Source organism: Aedes aegypti, chromosome 2 (genome assembly GCF_002204515.2).
Source record: "Aedes aegypti strain LVP_AGWG chromosome 2, AaegL5.0 Primary Assembly, whole genome shotgun sequence".
NCBI lineage: Eukaryota > Metazoa > Arthropoda > Insecta > Diptera > Culicidae > Aedes > Aedes aegypti.
The window spans coordinates 360,509,631-360,531,613 of NC_035108.1; the positions used below are offsets into that span (position 1 = coordinate 360,509,631).

Consider the following 21,983-nt stretch of genomic DNA (forward strand, 5'->3'; position numbering starts at 1 on the left):
CCCATTGAGTGGATTGATTTCTGAAAAAGAGAGAAAAAAAAAGAAGGAACTAGGAAACACTTCCGCAGGTTTTTTTTTTGAATTCTCGGAGAAGTTCCGGGAATAATCTTTGGAGAAATTTCTGTTAAATTTCTTTAAGTGATATCGAAAATAAATTTTTGAAGAAATTTTAGCACGATTCATTGAAAAAAGTCTAGTGAACATCTACTTGAAGTTCCGACCATTCTGCAGAATTAACTGGAGCAGCTCCTGGAAGAATTTATGGAGCCCTTGGAAGAATACCCTGAGGATTTTTTGGAGAAATTCTTGTAGAAATTCCACAAAGAATTCTAACGGAATGTTCCATCTCCGCCTGCAGGAATCCTGAGCAAAGTTCCTTAAAAATCTGAATCAAAATTCACTTGAAATTCGTCAAGCAATTTTGAACTATCGTTTCAGTAAACCCTGATAATTTAAGTATTTGGATCTTTTGAGGAATTCACTCACATAATATTTAAACATAATGGAATGGAAGGATATATTTCAAATGAAATTTTCAAAAACACTCATTAGAGTATTTCCGATGTAAGAAGAGTTTCTCAGAACATCTCTGGAACAACTCTCAAAAAAAAAAAAAAAAGTAAATGTTAGAGATTTTCGCGCAGTATCAAATGCGGAAATTGTGAAAAAATAACTGAATGAGTTTTTGGAGCAATCCCTGGAAAATTCTGCAAGCGATTTCTAGAAGTCTGTCTGGATGAAATTTCTTGATGGGATCCCTAGAAGGATTTCTGAATAACTTTATTCAGGAATATTTGTTGGATAATTCTCAAGCATTTTCCAAAATAATTTTTGGTTGCATCTTCGGGGAATTTGTTAGAGGAATTCTTGTACAACTACCTGAATCAATTTTGAATAAAACCATTGTAAACATACTTGGGTTTCTCAGGTGAATTTTCAGACAAATCAATACAGGTATCATAGAAAATAAAATCATAAAGACATCTGGAGGATTCTTTGTAGGAATTATTGTATGTATACTCTAAAAAGTTGGAATCTTTTGAAACTACCCTGTAGGAATCCTCTGCATCCATGCTTGTACCTACCACTGAGACCTGATATTTGATCTATCGTAACCTTCATAAAATACTGATTTCGATACAATCGTTGCTTTGTTCCAGAAGAAACATGGAAAGTTACCAATTCAAAAAAGGTCTATTTGAACCAATCACGGAAAATAAACTCGAAGGAAACATTTTTATTAATCAAAACTGATTCGGTTTCTTCGAAAACACTCCTTGGAAATTCCTGGGAAGAATATCTGGATGGGTTCAAAAATTTAAGTTGAAGTTGAGTTATAAAAGAATTACCGGTGAAATCTCTGAAAAAAAATCTGAAGAGATCTATGATAAATTTATTGAGTTTTACTTCTCAGAAATACGTGCGGGACACAATGGGGCAGATCGCTGTTTTCGACGGCCAAAACCTCTAGTACTCTAGTTATGCACCCTAGAGGTTTGGTGTCTTCGACAAAGTGTTTTGGAATAACTTGTAGTATATTTTGACACATTCAGATTTGATCTAGATAAGTGAAAACTGATCTAGATCAGTTTTATCTTTTGATAGGAGCGTCCTAGCAAAAAACTTTCTTCTGCAAAGTTGTTCATTGAGGCATTTTTGACATTTCTTCGTAAGACACTTACACTCTATCACTGACGTGGAATACGATATATGACAATTTTGTAAAAACAGTCAAAAAATTGATTTTGACCATTTTTTCATACAAAAAATTTTTTTGTCATCAAGTATCAGAAGCTTAACTATAACAAAATAAATTTACATCATTTACTAGCAAAATTTTCAGATTTAATTATGTTTTTGATAAAAATAGTCTAAAAATAGTGTTTTACAAAATCCAGGATAACTCATGAAGCGGCAGATGGCGGGAGCTAATTTTTTGTATACGACTAGTCAAGAACATAAGTTTCATTGTCCCGAAGATAGAAAATTGGGGCCGCTTGGGGCTTTTTTGTTGTGGTGGTTTGAAAACTTGATGAAAATATGTTTAAAATGCTTATACATATTTGAGAAACTTTTCATGAATTTATATATTTCAAATGTATTTCTAAAACATATTGCATGTTGACGAAGTAATTTGAAAAAGTCATCACCAAACTGGTATCGTATAATATGGCTTTTATTAAACACAATACTATTACTGTAATAAAAATCAAAGGATAGATAGATAGGTAGATACACATATGGGACAAATTATCTTGAATTCCGTTTAAAAGTTTATTGGAATACCAGTTTAGAGATGACTTCTTCAAAACACTTCGTCAGCATGCAATATGTTTCAGAAATACATTTGAAATATATAAATTCATGAAAAGTTTCACAAATATTAGCATTTTTTAACGTATTTTCATCAAGTTTTCAAACCACAACAACAAAAAAGCCCCAAGCGGCCCCAATTTTCTTTCTTCACGACAATGAAACTTATGTTCTTGGCTAGTCGTATACAAAAAATTAGCTGCCGCTTCATGAGTTATCCTGGATATTGTAAAACACTATTTTTAGACTGTTTTTACCAGATATATAATTAAATCTGAAAATTTTGCTAGTGAATGATGTAAATTTACTTTGTTATAGTTAAGCTTCTAATACTTCATGACAAAAAACGTTTCAATAATTTTTTTATGAAAAAATGGTCAAAATCGGTTTTTGACTGTTTTTACTAAATTGTCATATATCGTAATCCACGTCAGTGATAGAGTGTAAGTGTCTTCCGAAGAAATGTCAAAAATGCCTCAATGAACAACTTTGCAGAAGAAATTTTTTTGCTAGGACGCTCCTATCAAAAGATAAAACTGATCTAGATCAGTTTTCACTTATCTAGATCAAATCTGAATGTGTCAAAATATACTACAAGTTATTCCAACACACTTTGTCGAAGACACCAAACCTCTAGGGCGCATAACTAGAGTACTAGAGGTTTTGGCCGTCGAAAACAGCGATCTGCCCCAGTGTGCGGGAGTTACTGGAAAAGCTCTCGGAGAAATCTTTGGAGAAATTTGTGAATGATTTCATGAAGGAATTTTTAGAAGTGGTTCTCACCGAACTTCTAGAGGGATTCGTGATGGAACCTGGCAGAATTCCTTTACTTATACCTGATAAAAAGTAAGAGACTGAAGTTTTGACAAAAGTTTCAGAACACTGTGAGATACAATAATCAGCTACAACTTTGCCGAAGACCGTTTTCAAATTGGACGCCTCAGTAATTAGTTATTGATTTAAATCCAGTCACAAATTCTTCAGCAGTGCTCATTTAACTCCTGAACAGGCAACATTGCTGCACCTGGCAAGAAAGACACAAATCATGGCTACTATGTTTTACTGCATATATCCAGTAATGCCTGCAGAACAGTCCAATAATTATAGCCAAAGTTTTACAACTCATTCAAAAATCAATAACTAATTACTGGGGCGTCCGATTAAAAAGCGGTCTTCGGCAAAGTTGTAGCTGATTATTGTATCTCACAGTATCAACGTAGTTCTAATCCCCAAGAGCACATGGGCAAACACTATGACCGATTGAATGAATTTCTTGCTTTTCCCATAGTAATTCCCATATAAATTTTAACCTTCGGGTTGTCGCGCTGTTGTACTTTGTTATGATTTATATACTATAATTTTGCAACAAAGATTTCTATCAACACCAAACCAAAATGTATTCTTCAAGAATCTTCTTAAGAACAATACTCGACGGTTTTTATTTACAGTATGACCCTATATAATGTAGTAAAATCAACAAATGTACATGAAAGTCGCATAATAATGAACGCTCTATATATGGTTCGAGTAAACCACACTTTTAAATCAGTATATCTCAAAATCCAGATAATATAGAAACTTGGGATGTTTAGTAGAGTTGTTTTGGAGGTGAAGCGCTATCTGATGGTACCGTATTTAATTAGGAATTTCACCGCTAGGTGGCACTAGTATGCATGGAAGTTTTACTTTTGTTTTGCAAATATTTCAGGATCCTGATCATTTAGAAGGATGACGTCTTCCACAAATTTGTTTAGTAAGTTAAGGACTATCATTGTTCGAGCTAGTTGATTCAAAACTTCGCCACAAGGCGGCGGTAGTGTGCATGAAACTTATGTTTGCAGATATCTCAGGAGCCTGACCACCTTAAAAGATAGTGTCTTCGGCAAAGTAGTTCAGTAGCTCAAGGACTATAATTATTTGAGGCAAGCAATAGGATATTTTGCAACCAGGTGGCGTTAGTGAGCATAGAATTTTTGTTTTGCGGATACTACAGGATCTTGACTTTTTAAACAGGCACTTTCAGCAAAGTTGTTCAGAAGCTTAGGAACTATCATTATTTTACAAAATCTCGAACTTTAAGGATTAAATAAAGAAATAATTTGAACTACTGAACAACTCTCCCGAAGACGCCATCTTTCTAAGTGATCAGGCTCCTGAGACATTTGCGAAACAAATGTTTTATGCTCACTAGCGCCGCCTATTGGCGAAATTTTGAATCATGATAGTCCATAAGTTCCCGAGCAACTTTGCCGAAGACGCCATCTTTTTAAGTGGTCAGAATCCTGAGATCTGCGATACAAAAGTTTCATGCTCACTAGCGCCGCCTAGTGGCAAAATCCCGAATTTCTTGGCTAAAATAATGATAGCCCTTGAGCTACTGAACAACTTTGCCGAAGACGTCATCTTTTTAAGTGGTCAGACTCCTAGAACATTCGCATAACTAAGGGTGTTGCACAAAGTACAACGCGCGACTACTCGCGTTACAAAAATTCGCGCGACGACCGAAAGGTTAAATGGCTTGTGCAGTCTCAGTTTTCATCCGAATGAGCTCAAATTTTGGGAGGACACTCAGAATTTGATCTAGAATCGAATAAGTGGTGTGGAGCAAAAACAATTTTTTGAACCACTCTAATACACAGTTTCAGAACAACTAAATTAGCATCAAAAGCATGTAAAAAGGTTCGAAATTGGTTAAGTATTCATGAAGTATGGTGAAACAAAGATGATTTTTTTTAGTAAAAAGAGAAAAAAAATGGAAAACCTTTTTTTAACTATGACTAATTTTGATTTTAGACAAATTTGACGTTAAGCAAATTTTTCATAAATTCAATTTTGAACATACTGATGCTAATGCTAAGGATTAATTTGTTAAAAATAACACAATTATAAAAAACTCCACTGAACGTCACTTTCATGTAATTTAAATTCTGAAGAGTACACGAATTTTTGATTTAGTAAATTTTCGAAAAATAATCCGCACCCTAATTAACATTGAATAACTTATTCATTAAATAAAAGTATACACCTCTATACATTCAACTGTCTCTTACGCGATACTCTGTAACACGTTATTTTCACAATGGATTCGTATTCCATTCTAGCATACCTTAACTCCTCTGTAAGTTGCTGCATTTTTACTTGTTTTTTTTCTTTTCTAACTGGATGCGATTTGTTTCAGTTTCTTATGCAAGTTTACCTCTCTAACCTGAAAGATGCTTGGAAAAATTTTAATTTTCTCTATAACTTTATTTTTAATAACTACCGAAAAGCTAAACATTACATATACTTTGCAATTGAATTAAATGGACAAATTGATGTGATGTGTGTCCTCTCGTGGCGTAGGGGTAACGCGCCCTTACTAGAGATCAGGGAGTCGTGAGTTCGATGCTCACCGAGGAGACGTGTAACTTTTTCGCAAAACTTCACATCAATTTGTCTATTTAATTCAATTGCAATGTATATGTAATGGTTAGCATTTCGGTTGTTGTTAAACTTCCTCTCGGCTGATTAGCCGTAAACCACGATTCATGATTAAAAGCAAGTATTTATTTTTAATATTAACGTTTAATGTTGTTTAGAAAATGTTTAGTCAAATTGATAACTCAATTACTTGATGGACTCTCCAATATCCATTTAGGTAGAGTTAACTGTTTATGGCATAAAACCATTTTTTATGCAATACCTTTTAATTTTAGAAATTCGAAAATTGTCAAATGTGATATTCAACATTACTCGGCTAGAACTACCACCAGCAACAGATCGCTTCAAAACATTTATTTCTCCTTGTAACACAATGCAACAAATTGCAACGATGTTCCAGGTGGATGATCTTATGAGACCACAAAACGAAGTCGTCGGATGACTTCAATCAAGTTTGACGAAGGGTTTTGACTTGAGTACCTATCAACTGTGACGATCATGAGAGGAAACACAGATAATGAGATGCTATCAATCCGTCCGGCCGGGAAACCGAATGGGCATTATTGCTCGGGATAATAATACACGCAACAAAGCTGTTTTCCTGCATTTCACTTGCAAACCACACCTCTATAGAACTACGGAGGAGGATTTCATCAATTACTTATGAAGCGTAAAACGATTCGTCTTCGGTGGGAAAAAACTGGGATAGGAATCATTGAAGCGCATTAGATAAATTGTTTGATAGTACCTACAGGAAATGTATGCAGTTTTTTGTATGCAACAAGTAAAGTCGAAATAAGACATCATTCTAAGGGGCCTTCATTCCTAATGTATACATTCACGCCATAACCAATATCAAGGGGAGACCGAACCGGAAAGTAATTGAAAGCAGGAGGTGAGCTTCATTCGTATGGAACCTGAGAAAAGAACTGAAAGAGAATAAAGACACACAGGATGATGGTAATGATGGTTTCCGACCGGGATCAAGCAATTTAATTTGCGAATTCGCTTCACTATCGGTTGTTTTGTGCATGTACAAGGATGCCTTGAGTTGTTTGTCGTTCTACAACTGGAACACATAATTAAATAAGAGTGAGTTAAGTTCTTCGATTCCTCTAAGAAATGATCGCGACGGTACTGTGCGACTTGAGATCATTCATTATTTTGTTGTAAAAAAGTACTTACTGAGTAACAAAACATATTAAAATTGTGGTCGGGAACACGCCTATCTTTTCCTAGACTTCTCCCCACTGAAATGCCATGATTACTCAAACTAATTTCAAGTGTAATCAATAATCATTTCATCACATCTCCGACTATAATTCGGCATATCAAAATTCATAAATCCAAACTTGAATTTATTTACCGATCAGCCCACTTGGACACAAAACCAACCCCACCCCCCTCCGATCCATTCATCGGACCCGAAATCCACGAATTGCCAATCGATCAGCTGGCTGTTGGTAGCGGAAATTGCTTTCAGATCGAATCTCACTCATGTTTCTGTTTCCTCTCCTCATGACTGATTCATGTCTGCTCCGATTTTTTTTATTAGGTATTTCTCATGTTACTTTCATCACTGAGTGGTGAAAAGCAAAAGTGTTCACCGCCGGCAAAAAGAACAAGGAATTTGGATATAAATGGCAACAACAACATCATTGAACGAACCTGCTTTTGCACTATCCGATCCCATCGGTTTTGGAGCGCGATCAGACGGCCAATCTGTTGTTATTTATGGGTACCGTAATGTGGGGTAACATTGATGAGGTTTTTCGGAACTTTCTAAAAAAGATCTTCAAAAACCAAAGGTTGAAAGTTTTGTACTTCGAAACAAATACTAGAACTAAAAGCTCGTGATTATAGATTATAAATTGTTTTTGAGGAAGTGTTGAGTATGTTTAAATGTTTTTTAAACATACTCAACACTTTCTTCGGTAGTATTTAAAAGTAACACCTTCGAAGCCAAATATGGAAATCATATTTTTTTTTATAAATTATTTACTTCCTGAGTTATTTCAAAATTTACATCTCCACGAACAGTGGAAATGTAAGCAATTTCTTTAGCAAATTTCTCATACTTCCACAGTAATTCACTCAATTGGCGAAATTATTGATTTACGTAAGACATAAATTTTTAAAAATGTCAATCACAACCATCCAAATTGAATTGATGAGTTATTTTTTCGCATAAACTAAAAATTATTTTCGCAGTATCCTTAGTTTTCACAAATAAGATTTAGAAGCATCATTCATGAACTTTTTTTCGAATTCGATCAATTTGATCAATGTTACCCCATTTGACGGTATCACTGCCGCCGGGTTGGTCTGGTCCAGGTCGTGATCCTCTCCCATCCGAAATGTGGAGTTCAATGAAATGATTCACTGACCTATTGAGGCTTCGGCGGATGCTTTTCTGTATTTTGAGGTTGTGGAATTTGAAACGTGTTTTGACGCTGTGGAGCAGTTTTGTTTGATGGGTGTGGTTCAGATTTATGCTTCCATGGGGGAAAAGTGCTTCATTAGGCTGAGCTAACGGGCAGACATAAACACTGAGCGGAATCGATCGACTGCCCCGACGAGCTGGGAGTGATTGACATTAAGCTTTGGCATATATGTGGTATTTGCGAGCGTGCGCGCTTGTGGGAAATTAAGGCATATGAATCGTGGAATGGACACAGCGAATGTATTTGTTGAGAAGGAAGCAATGTTGCAGAAATGTATAATTAGATGATATCTCTAAATTATATAGATTAAGATACTTTGTGTCAACAAATTTCTCATCTCGAATTTCTTTCCATGTTACAGATTCTGCGAAAACTTGGGGTTGTCGTATACAACGCACTTGACTACAACCTGCCCTCCAACGAGTACTGTCCTATATCCCACGAACTTGATGAACTAATCGACTACATGACAGCTGAAGGTAAGTTTTTCAAAAATGCTACAAATACTGATCATTTATTTTTATTTGATTTTTCACGAACTGAGAATTCAATACAATATCCATGGATGAAGCCGCACAATTCGTAGTTGGTATTTTGAGATTGACCAAAGCAATCGAAGTTGCACATAGATTCAATGAATGGGGTTTGGGATGAGCTAACCATTATCAATGTTCACAAATTGAGCGTTTACCATTTTTAAAGCCAACAACGGGGCCGAACACGTCCTTATGGCCATCGGGGAAGGCAAATAATGTTAGTTAGACATCCTTTGTTACTAGAGACCAAGGATACCTCTGCATATCCACAGTTGTCATGCAAATTATATTCAGTTAGTTAGATAAGGAAAGAATAAGCAGGTTAAATCAACTCACCTGTAAAAAATCTGAACTGCTACGGCAAATGAAATGTAATATGTTGTTAACAAAATGTTAATCAAATCTTAAATTTGTTTTACCAAATTAGGATGATAGTGTTGTAACACAGAACACCTAGATATAAGAAATAAATGTAATGTTTGGAATGATACTAATAAAAAAAAAACTCGGAATCTGAGAATTATATCATTTGATTGATGAATTTTCATTCTTATTGGGATTGTGTTACTATTCTCCGACTTTCGTTTCCCCGAATGTCAATTCTATGAACACGAGCGCCACGAATGAACCTTTTCCTCGAATCTCATTTCCCCGAACGAACCGTTCCCCCGAAAAGTGATGCAGTTCAGTATGTGCCACGATAGTCTTCAATGACATGATGATACATTTAAAAGAAGGAAAAGCAATCAAAAGAAGAAGATATTTGAACATTGTCAACTAAACAGATATTTCCAAAGATATCGACGACGGTGAAAGCCGAAAGAATTGCAAATCAAACAAAGAATATCAGATGGCCGGCCTTGTGGGGCCCAGATAGCCGTAGCGGTAAATGCGCAGCTATTCAGCAAGACCATGCTGAGGGTCGTGGGTTCGAATCCCGCTGGTCAAGGATCTTTTCGTAAAAGGAAATTTTCTCGATTCCCAGGGCATAGAGTATCTTCGTACCTGCCACACGATATACACATACAAAAATGGTCAATCGGCAAAGAAAGCTCTTAGTCAATAACTGTGGAAGTGCTCATAAGAACACTAATCTGAGAAGCAGGCTTTGTCCCAGTTGGGACGTAATGCCAGAAAGAAGAAAGAAGAATGGCCGGCCTTGAAATGGATGAATTATGAGTGCCAAGCATTTTTCGAGGAAATGGGCTATTCGCTAAAAAGGTATATTCGGGAAACTGGCGTTTGGGGAAACGACATTCGGGGAAAAGTAGTACAATGCTTCTTGGCATTACTTTCTCACCTCACACATGACTTCACTTTATAGCCGCGGATTTTACCACTAGGCTAAGATTGGTCCCTTATTCTAAATCTTTTAAAGAACCTTATGGTGGTAAGCTCCATCGAAGTTAATACGCCAATCGCGTATTATCCTCGATTTTACTATAGTGAAATCGAGAATAATACGTGATTGGCGTATTAACTTCGATGGAGCTTACCACCATTAATGAAATTTTTTTGATAACTGCTGCTGAACGAACTATTTTAATCCGTAGGCTAGGAATGACAAACATAATTCATATTGCTCGTATATGAGCATAACCCAATATTTTTTAGATATAATTTTGAGGTTTGATTCACTATTAGTTGTAGTTTTATGAGCAACGGGAAAGTATACATTCGGAGTATTGTTGACAAAGTTATTCCAGAAAATCTCTGGATCAGGTAGGGTGAAAATCACATAATAGTTATATAACGAGTTGCATACAAAAATTTTTGCAATACCGAAACTTAAAATTCTCAACCATATTGTAAATTATTGAAGTGCTGAATTACCTATACATAAGTATACACGCACCAACCATAACGCTCCTATCTGTTTTGATAGTGATATCACAAATTCTACTTCCCACTCTACATCCGCAAGACTTAGAATACCTCACTATCAGCTAGCTTCTGATTGTACGATCCGAAACCGATGCAATCCAGTTAGGGATCGTATTGGAATCATTTTTTGTTTCATAATCACAACTTTTTTTTTCAATATTGATTTCCTTCAAAATTAAAGCTGATTATTCCTTAGAGTACTTTTCCAAAGATCCCATCAAAATCCATCTTAATGAATTTTATAAAATAGACAGACATTCTTTCAAAAATTGTTACAGAAATTTCATTATTTTTTCTGTCGAATTTTTACTAAAATAATCGTCAAAGAAATATTTCGAGGATTCTACCAGGAATTTCAATAAGATCACCTCCAAGCATTCATTTATTTAGTTAACATCTACACAGATAACACTGAATCAACAATTTCACGCCACAATACTCGGTTCGTGGCCGCATCTCTCCATCCTCGGTTCTGCCCCACGCTCGTCAAATCGATATGCACTTGATCCGCCCACCTAGCTCGCTGCGCTCCACGCCTTTTTGTACCAACTGGATCCGAAGCGAACACCATCTTTGCAGGGTTGCTGTCCGGCATTCTTGAAGCATGCCCTGCCCATCGTATCCTTCCAGCTTTGGCCACCTTCTGGATACTGGGTTCGCCGTAGAGTTGGGTGAGCTCGTAGTTCATCCTTCGCCGTCACACACCGTTCTCCTGCACACCGCCGAAGATCGTCCTAAGCACCCGACGTTCGAAGACTCCAAGTGCTTGCAGGTCCTCCTCGAGCATCGTCCACGTTTCATGCCCGTAGAGGACTACCGGCCTTATGAGCGTTTTGTACATGGTACATTTGGTGCGGGCGTGAATCTTTTTTGACCGCAGCTTCTTCTGGAGGCCATAGTAGGCCCGACTTCCACTGATGATGCGCCTCCGTATTTCACGGCTAACGTTATTGTCAGCCGTCAGCAAGGATCCAAGGTAGACGAACTCGTCGACCACCTCGAAAGTATCCCCGTCTATCGTAACACTGCTACCTAGGCGAGCCCTGTCGCGCTCGGCCCCACCAGCTAGCATGTACTTTGTCTTGGCCGCATTCACCACTAGCCCAACTTTTGCTGCCTCGCGTTTCAGGCGGTTATGTACAGGTCCATACAAATTGACTGGATCTCGTAAAAATCGTACCCCGGCTATTAAGCCCGGCTTTCCGCATAACACCTTCTAGTGCAATATTGAACAACATGCACGAAAGTCCATCACCTTGTCGTAGCCCCCGGTGGGATCCAAACGAACTGGAGTGTTCATCTGAAACCATCACACAATTTTGCACATCTTCCATCGTCGCTCTTATCAGCCTCGTGAGCTTCCAGGGAAAGCTGTTCTCGTCCATGATTTTCCATAGCTCGTCCGTCGGAATGCTCCCATCCTTATCTCTGCACATCTCGGCTCGTGGCACGAAGCCGTTACGGGATGCGTTGAGCTTCTGATAGAACTTACGCGTTTCTTGAGACCGGCACAGCTGTTTCATCTCCTCGCACTCCGTCTCCTCCAGGCGGCGTTTTTTCTCCCGAAAGAGGTGGGTCTGCTGTTACCGTTTCCGTTTATAGCGTTCAACGTTCTGCCGGGTCCTTTGCTGCAGCATGACCGCCCGCGCTGCATTCTTCTCCTCCAAAACCTCCTGGCACTTCTCGTCGAACCAATCGTTCCGTCGACTCCGTCCCACGTACCCGACGTTGCTCTCAGCTGCATCGTTGATGGCTGCTTTTACTGTTCTCCAGCAGTCCTCAAGAGGGGATTCGTCCAGCTCACCTTCTTCCGGTAATGCAGCCTCGCGGTGCTGCGCGTATGCCGCTGTGACATCCTGTTGCTTGAGTCACTCTAGGTCATACCGGGGCGGCCGTCGGTACCGTACGTTCGAGCTGCGCGTAAAAAGCATTTTTTTCATCATCAGTGCCCACGGAGTGAGGGCTGTGCATGTTTATTATGCTGAAGTTGAAGAGCCGGCCTTCGAACCTCAACTTGCACATTCTCTCATTGATCGGCCACCACCCGATCACGCGCCTCTGCATATCACTCATCACTATAAAAGCTGTTCCCAGCTCATGTGTATTGCCGCAGCTGTGGTAGATGGTATGATTACCTCTAAACGATCGCATCATTGATCCCTTCCAACACACTTCCTGCAACGCTACGATGCCGAATCCGCGGTCCTTCAGCACGTCGGCGAGTATGCGTGTGCTCCCGATGAAGTTGAGAGATTTACAGTTCCACGTACCGAGCTTCCAATCGCTAGTCCCTTTACGTCGCTGTGGTCTTCGCCGATTGTCCCGGTTCGTATTCTCTCGTTGATTATTCGTTGCTTGATTTTTTTACGGCTGGCTTGCAGAGCTTGACACCAACCCCCTAGATTTTCAGAGGACCATACCCTCTAAATGTTCGGAGGACCATAGTGCACAGTTTAGCTTAGAGTCCTTCTCTGGCACTCGAACGATGATCAGCTGCCCCATGGGGAACAGACGCTGTTGTGAGCCGCTCCTAACATGGAGTACAGACGTTCAAGGTTTGCAGTAGCAAAAGCAAAAGCAAACCCCCCTTCCCTGTCAGCATACGACCAAAGTTCCCACCGGAGGTTGGTTACCCGATCTTCCCCAAGGTTACTCGTACCCCGGCCAGTACCACGAGGAGGTAGGGATAGGAGTTGCTGGGCAAGAGGCTAAGGACCGCACAGAGGGGTCTATTTTATTCCTTCAGGTACGCGAGGTACCAATGGTACGCCATGCCATTTACCAAATCACTTCCAAACGTAGTTGCCAAATTTCTAGATTTGTCTAGATTTTCCCGATGTCAAAAACGTTGTTTCACGAAAATCTAGTAAATCAAGACAGTATTAAATAATGAGATTGTCAATATACACCACATAAACGGCATTGCATTTCTGTTTAAAACCATTGATTTATACAGGAATTTTCTGAAAATTTCCTTCAGAGATTTTTCCATGTATTCATTGTTGAACTCCTCCAAAAATTATTCTAATGATTTCTTTAATAATTCGTCTTTTAGAGTTTGTGGATAGAACATATGAATTTCTTCATAAATGCTATCGGGGATTTCTGCAGGAAGGTGTAAGGATACCTTAGAATATAGGAGATTTTGAAGGAACTTCTCCTGTATATATTGGTAGACATTCCTAGGCATTAATCCAACAAAAAAAACCTACAGTTGTTCCAGCAGAACTATCTTCAGGGAGTTCGGGGATATAATGATTTGTGTTATCTTTGAACAATTTTTCAAAGTTCTTTTATGGAAACCTAAAAAGTTACTATGAAATTATTTCAAAGATTCACGATTTCAAAAGTTCTTCCGGATGGTATTTCAAGATTTTAACCGGACGTTCTTCGTCAGATATATTCTGATTGTATCCGAAACGATTGTATCGAAGAATCGAATCAGAACAAAGTCAGAATACAGCATTCGTTAGAATTCATTAGAACATACTCTTAGGAACACGTTCAAGAATTTACAGAATGTTGGGGATATATTTTAAAATATGAGTGTTGAATTTCAAGAATTATAGCAACGGATATTTTTGTAAGAATTGTAGAATAAATCATTAGAAACTCTTAGACCAATTCATAGTTAAATTGATGTTAAAATCCATTGCGAATTTCTGGAGGAATTCATTGAGTCGTGCATAAAATAATATCATAAATAAGATGCATGTTCAAGAAGCCTAAAAACTTATTTGAAGATGTTCTCAGAACTTTTTCTGAAATTCATAGATGCATTCCATCAAGAATCTCCAGTTAAATTCGTCAGAAAAAAATAGCCATGAAGAAAATTTTGATGTAATTCATGGAAAACTGTGGAAGAATCATCGAAGTGTTACCAAGAGTAATGTCTTAAGAAATGTTTTTTGGGTTTCTTAGAAAAAGAGCTAAAAAATTTTAGAGTTTTCCTTATAACAAATATGATTTGATATGAGTAGTATTCCTGAAATATTCCTTAAAGGAAAACCAAATAAAATTCCAGAAGAAAATTTAATAGTAATATTTGAAAGGATCCGTTGTTATATTCCGCTATGTGCAATGATTGAGAATTTAGATCGACATTGAAACTCTTGAAAAAAAAAATAAGGAATATCTTTGAAGTAGTTTGTGAAGAAGTTTGTTCAAAATTTCATTGTGAAACTCCTAAATTATTGTTAACCCTTAAAGTGGCAGGACGGACCTTAGTGCACAAAAATGCTTCAATCTCAGTCAATAGTCATCCGAATCCAATTCTTTAAAAAGTTATGGAAAGGGGATTAGTGTACCTACATTTTGGGGGGTGACCCATCCCTCCATACCCCTCCCCGCTTTTGTTTGACTCGAAAAACCTTGGCTCTTTAGTGTTTTTCTATAGCAATTTTACTAAGCATCATGAAAACAAAAATGCCATGCAGATTTTCGCTCTCAAAACTGGTCAAAATGATGAATTCAGACCAACGTAGGCATTTTGGACCGTTATGGTCCTCTCGGAAGAGGACACCGGTGAATCCGGATTTATATAGGCTGTATCTCAGTCATATACGAATCAAATCGCATTCTGTAGCCAGCATTCGGCAGCAAACCCTTAGGCTTATTTTTTGGTGGCGCTGGAAGTTGACGCATCCCCCCTAGCCCATCCCCCTCGATGTTTAGTTTGAAATTTTTATGATTTTTTATGCAAAACTATAGAAATTTTGCTTACTACCGCAAAGAGGCTGTTTTCAAAGCAGTTTATATCTTCCACATATATCACAATGATGGCAGAATTCCTTCCTGGCATATAATGACCTTTCTGGCCCTTCTGAAACTGATCTGGACAGCAGTGAGTACGAATTTTTTGGAAGGACTTTTATAGATGGCAAAATATTGGCCATACGTCAATCCAAAAAGCATTCGATAGGTGCATCGTAAGTCTACTTTTTGAAGATCGCAATTCAATAGGAAGTATCACATCCGTTGGCGAATCAATGATTTCAAATTAGTTGAGTCCTGATATGTTGAAGAGATTACCAAGAATCCGGTAGAAGCTTTTAGAGTTACTATACGAATTTCTGGAAATTCTTGGAATACGAAATCCTGGGATTTCAGTAGGAATATTTCTTGCATGCATGTAGGTATTCTAGGGTATTCTTCGATTCTGGTAAGAAATATTACAATCAAAAGGAATTTTGGACTTTCGATAGGAGTTAGTTTTAGTGGGAGCTAGGGATTCTAGTGGTTTATGGTGCATGTTCTATATTTTTGATTTTGGATCCCAATTGGTGTTCAGAAATCTTGGAGGATGCTTCAAGACACCGGTATGAATTTTGAGATTGCAATGGAAGTTCTAAGTTATCAAAACTTTTTTGTTCTGAGATTTCAGTTGAAATTGTTGGTATTCTAAGATTTAGGCTAGAATTCCGAAGATTTATAGAGTTTTCTAGGATTCCAATAAGAATTCTAAAATACCTATGGGAACTCTGAAATTCCAATGAATCCTAAGGTATATTGAAGATTATCTACGATACCGGAAGAAATTATGAGGGGCAGCGTTGAGTTCCGGTTGAAATCCATGATTTCAATGACAATTCCCTTGAGATTTCATGTAAGGTTTTCTGGGACTCCAATTGGAAGTCTGTGCTTCTGGTGGGAGTTCTTAGGCCCTGAAAGCAATTCTGAGATTTCTATAGGTGGGAATTTTTAAATTTTGCAAGGATTACTGCAAATCCTGTAGGAACTCTCAGGATTCTTATATGAAATCTGGGTTTTCGATGAAAGTTATGGGTTTTTAGTAAAAAATCCGGGATTTATAGGAACCTACAGAAACTGTGCAGGTTTTATGGGAGGTTTTACAAATTTTTGGTGCGAATGCTGGATTTCAATGGGCGATCAGAAATTTCGGCGTGAGTTCTGGGCATCTAGTTGAAATCTTTGGATTCCTGTAAGAATTCTGCGATTTTGATGGGAGTTCTGGGATTTCAGTAGAAATTGAATAGAATAGAATAGATTTTGGTAAGAATTCGGGTGTTTTTGTGGTAATTCTAGAATTCCGAAGATCATCCTGGAACATTGGAGAGAATGCTGTCTGGAAATTTTGGAAGGAATGATGGAATTTGAAAACAAATCTTTCGATTTCTGAAGTATTGGTATTTCGATGGAAATTTTTGGATTTCGGTAGGAAATTCCACGATTTCAGTATCATTTCTTGCATTTCGGTATAATTTCTTGCAATTTATGGTGGAGCTCTTGGGAGTCTTTATTCACTACCAATGAAAGTTCTTGGACTCTGAAAGTAATTTTGAGATGTCAATAGAGATTCTGGGATTCCCGTATGACGTCAAGGGATTCAGTTGAACTACACTGAAATTTAGGGTTTTAGTGTAGGTTTTCAAGGATTTCGGTGAGAATACTATAATGTCTATAGAATGTTTAAGAATTTGAGAAGAATCCTAAGTTTTCAATACAAATTCTCAGATTCCGAAAGCGAAAATGTTAGTTTTATGGTATAGTTTCTGTAAAAATGGCAATCAGGATTTTTTTAGGGTATTTTATTATCCTGATCAGCATCTAGGGATTATGGGGGAATTACTAACATCACAAGGAGAATTCAGCCATTTCAATAGGAATCCTGGTATTATGGGAGAAATCCTGGGTTTTCAATGTGTGATTTCAATCTTCATTTTCGGTGGAAATAAATGGAAGTTTTATAATGGGTATTGTGACATAAGCTGGAATACTGGAACTCCGATTATTACTGGAATTTGGAAATAATATATATGATGGAATTCAGATAAATAGTGAATATAATATAATATCTGGTGTTGTGGTAGGAATCCTAGGATTTTGATAGTGATAGATAGGGAAAACTATAGTTGTGAGATTTCGATGAGAAGGCGATTGAAACTGCATTGGAAGTTCAGGTTTATATTGTGTGTACAAAAATTTCGGCTATTTTTTCTGAAGAAATTTAAAAAATGATAATTGTTGTAGGATTTCTATACAGAAATTAGGAGATACAGGGATTCAAGAAAAATCTCGTGGATTGGATTATTGTATTCCAAATAATAACGATTATTGGAGATTTTTTTTGTGTGGAAATTCTTGGATTCCTGAAGATCTTTTCTAAATTCCAAAATTCCAATCAAAATTCCAGAATTTCAACCGTTTCTCCTACTATAGTCATAAGCCAAATTTCATATGCCATTCGACATCTAAAATATACCTGCCAATGTATTCAAAATTCCCAACAAAGTTTCAAGTGTTTCTTTCGGAATGCTAGCACTTTTGAGATATTTCATATTTTTTTCTTGACATTTTTTATATATCCAAGACTTTTCCATTTTCCTATTTTAGTTTTTCATCGGATACCTGCACCATATATTAAAATTCCTGAAATTGCACCGAAAAAATCCCTGACAGAATCCAAGAATTTTATCGATATTCAAATATTACAACCGGAAATTTTGAGTTAAGAATTCTCCCTTGAAAATCTCATTAAATCTATAGAGAACTCAGAGAATGTCTATTCATATGAAAGGATTTCATCCTCAATCACATAATGCTTATAGGATTTCCTCAATCTCAGAATTCCCACTATCTCATCAAAATCTCAGCATTTATTTCGAATTCCAAGAATTCTTCAGAACACTCATCATGTATCAAGAACTTCTATCAGGATTTCCATAAAAATATCACAACTGCCTTCGGAATAAAAGATTCTCTGCCAAAATCCCAGTAGTTCAAACCAAAGTATTGGATACATACATTTTCAAATATAGGAACCAAGCATGCAATCGATTTCTCCGAAATTCCAAAATTCCCATTGAAATGCATGTACGTAATGAACAAAATCCAGAATGTCTATACCATTACCAGCACTTTCTCGGAATTCCAGAACAATGTTCATAAAACCTAACTCCCACTGCAGTTCAACCAAACCAAATTTCTATCGAAAATCCAGATCCTCAAGATATAAGATTCCTTTTTTTTATTTCCCAAATATTTGGCAAATGCTTAATGGTGCCTGTTTTTCATGTCTATTTTCTGATAAGTGAAATTCTGATGACATTCCGATTCTTAGATTTTGTTAGAGGTTATAAGATTTCGGTTGGTGGCAATCTCAAGGTTCAGGAAAGTTTTCTGAGAATCGGGTAGAAGCTCTTAGCAGTCTCGTATGATTTCTGAGATTCCGTGGATTCCGAAACGAGTTCTAAAATTGCGATGTATGTTCTGTGATTGCAATAGGAATTCATATAGTTCTTCTGGTTTTATTGTGGGTATTCTGAGATTTAGGTGAGAATGTTGGGATTTTGAAGTAAATTCTTGGAGATTCACTCTGGGATATTGGAGCAATTCTTGAGTTTCTGGAGAAAATTCTGAAATTTCACAATTCTGGGTCTGTGGAAATAATTCTGGAATCATGATGGGAATTCTTGGACAGGTTCCTCAATTTTCTTACTGTTGAAATTTTGGTAGGTTTTCTTAGGAATTTAGTTGTAACTGTTTGGACAGCAGTTGTTGTTCTGGGATTTTGGTAGAAATTTTGCTATTTCGGTGGAAGTTACTGAACCTGGAAGGAATTGTCGGTATTTCTTCTGAGATTCAATGAACAATTCAATCTAAATATACATTCTGAGATTATGGAAAGGGTTCTGGAATTTCAATACGAACCTTCCCGAATTTTCAGTTGGAAATTTTGAAATTTCAGTTGAAATTCTTAGATTCAGGTAGGAAATCTGTGCTTCAAGCGGGTTTTCTCCGAAATTGAAATTCTAAGATTCCGATAGGATGTTCTGGGAGTTTTGTGTGAATTCTGGAGGGAGTTTTGGTAAGGATGCTGTAATTCTAACAAGCATTTAATTATTTTCATGTTACCCAACATTTCAAGCAAAATTTCAAAACGTTTGTCGAAATTACAGCATTCGAAAGAATTCATGTAGTATAGGATGCCTGATTATACTTTTTAGAATCTGATTGTATTTTTGATATTTCGATTGTATTTTGATATTTCGTTGCATAACATTGGATTCTGGTTGGGCTTCCAGAAATTCGATGGAATATCTTAGATTGTGGTAGAAGTTCAGTTAGTTTGATTTGTTACATATAATATTTATTCAGTTCAATGTTATTCATTTCTTATCAATTGCATGCTTACAGTTAGTACACAAAATTATAGGTTTTTCTATAGAACAATTACGGCAAACAAATAGACTGCAGAAACAACATTTTATGTTCGTTTTGAATACTCTCCGCTTCGAACACTTTTGGCATCTCCTGCTCACTTCTTGAGTATTTTCGAAATTCTGGACTTTATCCTTTTCCCCGCAACTACGACAACACACCATGTTGTGGATATCTATATCTCTTTCGCAGCTGAAATGCGTGCATTGCACGCATCTGATGCCGGATATGTTGCCACAGGTATAACAGATACCCTCCGTGTCGAATTTTCCAATAAATTCTTGTATTTCATTTCTCAAATCTTGGCTTAGGTGGCCTTTAGCGATCCTATCGTACATATTGTCGACGGCAAGCTGTTCGGAAAGAATTCTTAAAAATTCCGATCTACGAGTACTTTTTTTCGCCAACCAGTTTGGAAAAATTTTCAAAAATATATAATAAGAATTCAAGCAGGCTATATCGAGCTCTTCAAAAAAAATCTTTTTCGACCATACTCGGCTCCTGCGAGACACCGTGGTACTTCTAGTCCGCTGGTCGCCAACATCTACGCCACCTTTTGTTTTATTGTAGTACTCTATCACGGCTGGCCTACCGGAGTCGTTACCAATATGGAATTTCTTTGACGTTATGACGTTGGCACATTTTTTTCCTTTTCTTTCATAATAAGAAGTCAGCATCAAATTTCCGTTATAACCAACAATGGCTGATTTCGACTCTCGTCCTTTATCCTGCAGGAACTCAGGTGGTATTTGAGGTTTGTTGGCTCGCATTGTACCTGTATACACCGTGCGATCCTGCCAAAGATCTTCTACCAGTTGGACGGAAGAGAAAAGGTTATCAGCAGTTATTTCCCTGCTCGATCCAATAAATGGAGTCACCAGGTCTTTGACAACCCGCATCGCCTGACCTTTCTCTGCTGTATTGCTTTTTTTGCCGGAATATATCTGCAAATTACATATATACCCGTCAACCGCCGAACACACCCAAATTTTTATCCCGTATTTGCCAGGCTTGCTTGGAATGTACACTTTGAAGGAACACCTCCCTGTTCATGGGAATACAAAACTGTCAATATTGTATAACTCATAACAAATATAATTACCTCTGAATAAGCAAAGCCTTTCGTCGACGGTCAAAATTTTGGGTGCGATGTAATTTCTCAGACAATTTGTAATAAATTGGTCGGATATTGTTTTTATTGGTTCGAGCTTTTTGTCAGCGGAATGCTGAACTCTTTCTGACCGAGTTCGTACATCGTCAAACCGCAGACAAACGTAAATAAGTTTGAATCGCCTTTGGCCCATGGAGTATGCATAAAAACCCACTCTCCAGGATTTTTGGTGTGTCCACAGCACGTCAAGGCTCATGTGATTTTGTTTGTTACGTCCGGTGGCGATTAGAATAGCAATGAAGCTTCGCATTTCATTGATAGTTACCGGTTTCCATTCGTCTTTCCTTTTCCTCATTTCAAAATATCTTTCACCGTAGATATTTGTGCATCGAACAATATGATCGATCATATCATTAGTGAAGAACTGCTCGAACACTTCTCTTGGTGTTTTGAGTCCTAACATATGTTCTGCGGGTCCCACATTTGTGTCATCGAACTCTCCAATTTCCTCACGATCTTGAATAGGCTCACAAGACCACTTCATGCCATCTTTTCCGTAGTATGCTTGAGATGTTCTTCCAGTACTTTAGAACAACGTGAATTTTTGACATAACTGTATTATTCAATCAATATTTACTCTTACCTCTGGGAATCATCGTCTATGTCATCAGAGCTATTCTCGAGATCAGATATAGTGCAGTCGGATACATTATCATCATCTTCATCGCTGAGCTCAAATTCGTACTCTTGATCACTCATTTTGATATTTTCACAAAAAAAAGGCTGTACCAATTACACTCAATGACAAATGAATTCTGCAGACATTGTTCTGCAAATGTAAGCAACAAATTACAGCGTAGGCTACTTATCATAATTTATAACATAGCCTACTCTATAAAATAAAACAAACTAGATAGGATGTCGGATACTATTTTTGAATATAAATGCAGTTTCTCGATCAACCAGTTAGTGAATTTTGATAGCGATCGATATCGATTCATTTTGCATCGTTGGCAATCGCAATCGTTGGAGCTCTAAGAAGAATTATGAAGACTGGTTGATCGGGCATTAGTTTACCTACATATGTACATATAA

The 21,983-nt window shown here is 37.3% G+C and overlaps 1 protein-coding gene across 5 annotated transcripts in view; it reads left to right on the forward strand.

Moving 5' to 3' along the window:
* Positions 1-21,983, forward strand: part of LOC5567743 (protein spire) — a 581,954-nt gene that overhangs the window by 239,564 nt on the left and 320,407 nt on the right. For all 5 annotated transcript variants that reach the window (XM_021846470.1, XM_021846472.1, XM_021846473.1 and 2 more), the window contains exon 3: positions 8,539-8,656. In XM_021846470.1, the coding sequence (XP_021702162.1) occupies positions 8,539-8,656 (118 nt within the window). The remainder of the gene's footprint in view (positions 1-8,538; positions 8,657-21,983) is intronic.